Raw genomic sequence first — 7,358 nt, 5'->3', positions numbered from 1 at the left:
ATGTACAATAGTACAGCGTCGTTGTTGTTACAACCTTAAGTAACAGAGAACAAACACATCATAATCACAGATACACAGTTACATAGTATAAACCTACTTCTTATCGATATAGGTGTAACACATTCCCTCTTGGCTCTTGTACATATTGTATATTGCCCGTCTCTCCCTATAGTTCACCCCTATTTTTTCTCAGAATGTCGAGTTCTTTGCAATATTTCACACTGTCGAACGCTTTTGCCAGGTCGACAAATCCTGTGAACGTGTCTCTATTTTTCTTTAGTCTTGCTTCCATTACTATCAGCAATGTCAGGACTCCTCTCTGGTTCCTTTACCTTTCCTAAAGCCAAACTGACCGTCATCTAACACATCCTCAGTTTCCGTTTCCATTCTTCTGTATGTTATTCTTGTAAGCAACTTGGATTCATGAGCTGTTAAGCTGATTTTGAGATAATTCTCGCACTTGTCGGCTCTTGTAATATTCGGAGTTGTGTGGATGATATTTTTCCTTCCGAAAGTCGGAAGGTATTTCGCCAGACTCATACATTCTACACACCAACGAGAATAGTCGTTTCGTTGACACTTCCCATAATAACTTTAGAAGTTCTAATGGAACGTTATCTATCCCTTTGCCGACTTCAATCTTAAGCCTTCCAAAGCTCTTTTAAATTCTAACTCTAATACTGGGTCCCCTATCTCATGTATATCAGCTCCTGTTTCTTCTTCTGCCACGTCCTCAGACAAGTCGTTCGCCCTAACGGAGATCTTCAATGTACTCTCCCCATCTACAACTCTCTCCTCCGCATTTAACAGTGGAATTCCCATTGCACTCTTAATGTTACTACCATTCCTTTTAATTTCACCGCAAGTTGTTTTGACTTTTCTGTATGCTGTGACAGTTCTTCACAGTTCTGTACAGGAAATGCAGAGAAGCTAAGTGACTTCTATTTCCGTATTCCTAAATTTCCCAGAACATTTTTGTACTTCCTTCTTTCATCGATCAGCTGAAGTGTTTGTTATGTTATCCATGGTTTCCACGCAGTTACTCTTTTGTAACTGTGTTTTTCTTTTCAGCAACTGTGATTGCCGTTTTTAGAGATGTCTATTCCTCTTCTACTGTACTGCCTACTGAGCTACTCATTATCAAAGTATCTTTAGTCTCTGAGAACTGCAAGCGTATCTCTTCATTCCTCAGTACTTCAGCATCCCATTTCTTTGCTCACTGATTCTTCTTGACTAGTCTCTTAAACTTCAGCTTATTCTTCATCACTACCAATTCGTAACCGGAGTTTTTATCTGCTCCTGGGTACGCCTTACAATCCAATATCTGATTTCCGAATCTCTGCCTGATCATGATACAATCTAATTGAAATCTTCCCGATCTTCCAACCTTTTCCAACCACACCTCCTCCTCTTGTGATTCCTGAACAGAATATTCGCTGTTTCTAACTGATTTTTATTGTAGACCTCAATTAGTCTTTCTCCTCCCTCGTTCCTTGTCCCAAGCCCATATTCTTCTGTAACCCTTTCTTCAGCTCCTTCCCCACAACCGCATTCCAATCCCCCATGGCTATTCGATTTTTGTCTCCTTTTACATACTGAATTAGCCGCTCAACATCGTCAAGTACTTTCTCTATCTCTACTGCTTGTGACGTCGGTATGTGTATCTGAGCCGGCCGGTGTGGCCGTGCGGTTCTAGGCGCTTCAGTCTGGAACCGCGCTGCTGCTACGGTCGCAGGTTTGAATCCTGCCTCGGGCATGGATGTGTGTGATGTCCTTAGGTTAGTTAGGTTTAAGCAGTTCTAAGTTCTAGGGGACTGATGACCTCAGATGTTAAGTCCCATAGTGCTCAGAGCCATTTTTGAACCATGTATATCTGAACTATCGTTGTCGCTGTTGGTTTGCTGTCGACTCTGAGGAGAACACCCCTATCACAGAACTGTTTACAGTAATTCAATCTCTGCCGCACCTTCCTATTCATAACGAATCCAACTCTCGTTATACCCTTTTCTGCTGCTGCTATTATCTTATAATCATCTAATCAAAAATCCTCGTCGTCTTTCCATTTCACTTCACTGACCCGCGCTATATCTAGACTGAGCCTTAGAATTTCCCTTTTCAGATTTTCTAGCTCCCCTACCACGATCAAACTTCTGACATTCGACCCCCCGACTCGTAGAACGTTATTGGTGTTACCTTGCTGAAATGTAAGTCCATGACGGCTTACCACGAAGGGCAACAAAACGGGGCGTAGAATATTGCAGACGAACCGCTGTGCTGTAAGGGTGCCGCGGATAACAACCAAAGCGTTCCTACTTCCTGGCAGATTAAAACTGTGTGCCGGACCGAGACTCGAACTCGGGACCTTTGCCTTTCGCGATCAAGTGCTCTACCATCTGAACTAGCCAAGCACGACTCACGCCCCGTCCTCACTGCTTTACTTCCGCCAGTACCTCGTCTCCTACTTTCCAAACTTCACAGAAGCTCTCCCGCAAACCTTGCAGAACTAGCACTCCTGGAAGAACGGATATAGCGGAGACATGGCTCAGCCACAGCCTGAAGGACGTTTCCAGAATGAGATTTTCAATCTGCAGCGGAGTGTGCGCTGATATGAAACTTCCTGTCAGATTAATATCAGCGCACACTCCGCTGCAGAGTGAAAATCTCATTCTGGAAACATCCCCCAGGCTGTGGCTAAGCCATGTCTCAGCCGTATCCTTTCTTCCAGGAGTTCTAGTTCTGCAAGGTTCGCGGGAGAGCTTCTGTGAAGTTTGGAAAGTAGGAGACGAGGTACTGGCGGAAGTAAAGCTGTGAGGACGGGGCGTGAGTCGTGCTTGGGTAGTTCAGATGGTAGACCATTTGCCCGCAAAAGGAAAAGGTCCCGAGTTCGAGTCTCGGTCCGGCACACAGTTTTAATCTGCCAGAAAGTTTCATATCAGCATACACTCCGCTGCAGAGTGAAAATCTCATTCTGGAAACATCGGGACTAAGTTCAAAACACTGAAGACAATTCTACTCCAGTCAGTGAGATTCCAGGCAGTAGACGTGTCTGGAGACTCTGGACAGTTTTTCTGAAACTGAAATCATTTGTTTGTCTTGTCATGCACATCACTTCTATTTATTTGCGACCCAATAGAATAATTCCTTTGTGATGCGCTTTTTTCTTATTTTTCTTGTTTTGTCTTGAGTTTTATTTCAATAAATTCACCAATGAACTCTCTAGAGGACTGACGCGTATCAACCATTTAAGAATTTATTGTGCACGCAATGACGAGAAACACTATTCTCAAAAAATGGATTATTCAAAAACGTGTCGCGCTCAAAATTAGTGGTGATTTCCAGTTCACATGCTAGAATTTGTTTGTGATTGGTGATTTCTTCTCACAAATTTGAGCAATTTTGCTCAGACCTTAGCCTACAATTTTCAGGTTTGCGTACATGTCGCATTGCGCACATTTCTGGCGCGCACGCCACAATTTGCCTGCGCATATGTGATGTGCGCCACCAAATCGTTACACGTGGACAGACCTTTAGTTTTAAGCAATGCTTGGAGAACTGGATGAATCTCAGACCTCATAACTGAATGCTTTACACATAAACCGAAATTCAGGTTATTACCCTCGACATCGCTTATCCCGAAGCCGGTGCCCCCTCTCACTGAGGGTGTGTTTTTTTCTTGGCGAATTTTTCGTATTGTCGGTGAAGTGGTACAGCGAACATCTGCGCCAGATGTCACTCTCGTGATCACCGAGGAAGCTGCGCGAAAAGCACTTGAGCGCCGCCGCGCATGTCGCCAACATTTGAGCGTCCCGCGCTATATCGACTACTCGCGCTACTGGAAGAGCACGCGCTCCGAGGGCGCGCAGTTGGCAGCATTGCTCGGCGTGGCTCTATTGATCGGCTTCTGTCACAGAGCGCCGGCAGTCGCGACATCGATCCCGCCGTGTAGGTACGGTGGCGGCGTGGGAGCGGGGTGGCCGAGGCAACTGACAGCACGGTGCGCACAGCCATGGCAGGTTAGTGGCGCGCCGGCGGTCGCGGGGGAGGTGCGCTCCGAAAATGCTGCGCGCAGAACAGGTAAGGACGCCGCCCGCACCGAGCCGGCGGCTCCTGGCGCCCAACCACTGTCCTCAAACAGTCCATGTTCTGCTGTCAACTATGTGCTTTCACTATCTGTCTTGTTATAGTGGAAATAACATGGACAGACCGACACCTCTACAAATGTTTTCTTAATTTTTATTTGTCCTTTGCGGAAAATTGTTCTATAGATCGAGATGATCAACTATGTTCTGCTATTCACGGATTTGCTCGAGTTCCGCGTTTTGACGTGGCACTGTGTATTTGGGAACGAAACATTGATTTAACCTCGGCAGGACCTGAAAATTAATTATAGTGATTGCTAAATACCATTATTAACGTGAATTTCTTTCCCATGCGTGAAACAGTTGGCGCTGTAGTTAGACATGATTATGAGGAATTTTCAGCCTGTATGTACACCGGTTTTAAAGCCTTGGGGATGAGCTAACATACTAAAAATGCCTTTAGCACTAGTTAAATGCAGTACAAACATCACTGCACGGTTGAGCCGTCGTTACTATTCCCGATTTTGTGACTGTCGATACTGCTGTTTGTGTATTCAGTGCATGGTACGATTGCCCATATCATAGTTTCGGTGATGTTTATATTATGCATTTTTGATGAGTCTTGTTTACTTGGAACTCAAGTCTTTCAAAAGAATTGAAAATATTCTGAATGTCTTGTCGCTGGAGATGGCACGCTCTGAATATTGTACGGTGTCATTGACCTTCGTCATCGGGCTGGTCACGTGAGACCTTCCTCACTAAATTTCATATATCATATTAATCAAGATTTCATCCGTTGTTTAAGAGAAGTCAGTGTTTAATACGAAGATTTCTTTTCTGTTTAATCTTTCGCAGATTATCGCACCTGGCAGGTTATCGCACATGGCCGGCGGGAATTGTTCGAAACGTAATGGTTATTTGCCCCGAAATACTCAAAGTATGAGTTACGATAAAAAAAATTGTGAATCAGTGCTATTTATGTCGGCACGTACAGACGTCGTCAAACAAAGAATATCAATTAACACAATACGTCTGGAGAATACAATATGGAGTTCGTTCTTGTAAATAATTTTATTTCATAAATATATCGCTTACCAATCCTAGAACTTTTATTTCGTAACTCGATTAAATTCGTATCATAGTACTCACTATAAAGTAGAACTTCAAGCGTACTCTGAATTTTAATATCATTTCTACTTTTCTTTCCAGCTATTTATCGTAGTTAACAGAATTTTCCGAGTAGTTCTTCTTATCAAAATGTAATTAACATTACTCAGTACACAGAATGTGTTTTTATGAACATACCCATGTTGTATTCTGTACATCTGTTGCACGTAGCAGTGTTTGACTTTCCGTTCCACTGAATCGAACAGTTAAACGAAATGCAGTTTGCGACTGATTTGACAAAATTAAGCTCGTTTTATTGTTTATACTTCTAACTTATAAAAAGACGACGCACATATCATTTGCTAATTCGGAGCTTTCAAAATAATTTTTCTCAATGTTCTCGTTATGGTCTCCGATTTCCTCTACCAAGGAATCTTAAATAGTTGCACTCGATATGGTCGTGTATTGGCTACGTAACTGGTTGCCGTACCTTGTCTGTTACCGAATACGTTTTAGTTGCATCAGACACGAGACAGAACGAGAAGCGTACTCCTGCTTAAAGGTATAACAGCAAACTTATCAATGAAAAACCAAACCTTCGCAGTGTTGAAATCTCTCTCTCTGCAAGTTCCAGTACTGAAGCACTGCATGACATATGGGGGAACTCACGTGCAAAATGCAAGTTACAAGAAGAGGAGGTTCTGGCGGAAGTAAAGCTGTGAGGGCAGGTCGTGAGCTGTGTCCGTATAATACAGTCGGTAAGAGCACTTGCCCGTTAAGGACTAGGTTTCGAGTTGAGTCCCGATTTAACATACCGTTTTAGTCTGCCAGGAAGTTTCCAAACAGCCCACACTCCGATATAGTTATGAATTCACTATGTGCTGTGTTGGCAGCATTGTAGGAGTGTTAGCTAAAGGGATTTCTCGGAGTACCCGTCAAGATCTTGTTTGTCTCACTTGATAATAACAAGCAATGTGTTGAAATTGGGCACATTGTTTACATCCCAGTCTCCCTGATTTCGGTTATTCGAAATTGAATTTAAGTTAGCTCAGCGTAAATCATTACTTTGAACAGGCTACATCGCATTCCCTCCACCGTCCTTCTATGACCAAACAATTCATACATCTCTTAATAACCGGTCAGGGGACTTCTCTAGCGTCCCTTACAGCGGCCTGAATTCCCGTCAAAGAGGAAAGCAAAGTGTTTACTGAAGTAATGTACTATGCCTTCAGAGACCCTCCCACTTAAAGTAAATTCCTTAGCTCCGATGATTAGCGTCCTGTACGTAATTTTGGGTAACATCGCTGGTTCGGCAAATATCTTTTTATTTCGCTTATCGTGAAAATGGAATCTATTAGATCCATGAATTCTGTTAATGGGGTGAAAGGCTGTAAATCTCCAGAGCCTGATTGTGAGTGGATATCCGGGTTAGAGGGATATTGGCTGTCAGTGGCGCCTCATATAATAAGATGCAGCATACTCGCGAATAGAACACTGATCCAGAAATCGTAGAATAACTTTATTTCCGTCTATGACCATAAAATGGTTCTGCCTTTAGACTGCCGGTTTCGGTCAGCGACAACGATCTTCAGATCTGGAGAAAAACATGGGAAAACGGAAATAAATCTACTGGACAATCAATCTTAAAACAATAAAATATGCCATAATGAAAAGTATTACTTTCAAGCATGTGGAAAACGTGCTTAAAATATGACAGGGTTAACCTAATACACTGAAATGACAAGGCATGGAATAACGATAGGCACGTATAGAAACGGCGGTAGTATCGCATACACGAGGTATAAATGGGCAGTGCTTTGACGGAGCTGCCAGGCAAGACTGCAACAAGCATGTAATAATGGGCAACGAAATGGCGACTGTCTTTCAACGCCACAAAGACGCAGGCAATAGCAATTTGTAGAAGACCACTTCCACCTAACATCCAGGCCATTGAGATAAGAAGCACCCCAGTCCCGTGGTCAAAAACAGCAAAATACTTGGGTGTGACCCTTGACAGGCGATTGACATGGCAACCTCATATAGAAGATATTCGAGAGAAAGCCAGGAGAAGAATGGTACAGCTTTACCCATTATTAAATCCAGCGTCAACACTACCATCAAGACTGGGGGTGATATTGTACCTTACACTGGTGCGACCAATCTTTGACTACG

The 7,358-nt window shown here is 43.3% G+C and overlaps 1 protein-coding gene across 2 annotated transcripts in view; it reads left to right on the top strand.

Annotated features, from left to right (window-relative positions):
• The first annotated feature begins 3,927 nt into the window (after positions 1–3,927).
• Positions 3,928–7,358, top strand: part of LOC124595381 (septin-2) — a 307,956-nt gene continuing 304,525 nt past the window's right edge. The window contains exon 1 of one of the 2 annotated variants that reach the window (XM_047134127.1): positions 3,928–4,013. In XM_047134127.1, the coding sequence (XP_046990083.1) occupies positions 4,007–4,013 (7 nt within the window). In that variant the 5' untranslated portion in view covers positions 3,928–4,006. Of the gene's footprint in view, positions 4,075–7,358 lie in introns of both variants that reach the window. The other variant, XM_047134119.1, reaches the window with a different exon arrangement.

This window comes from Schistocerca americana, chromosome 1, assembly GCF_021461395.2.
Source record: "Schistocerca americana isolate TAMUIC-IGC-003095 chromosome 1, iqSchAmer2.1, whole genome shotgun sequence".
NCBI lineage: Eukaryota > Metazoa > Arthropoda > Insecta > Orthoptera > Acrididae > Schistocerca > Schistocerca americana.
The sequence above is the reverse complement of the archived record's forward strand: the minus strand, read 5'-3'. Positions and strand labels throughout refer to the sequence as shown.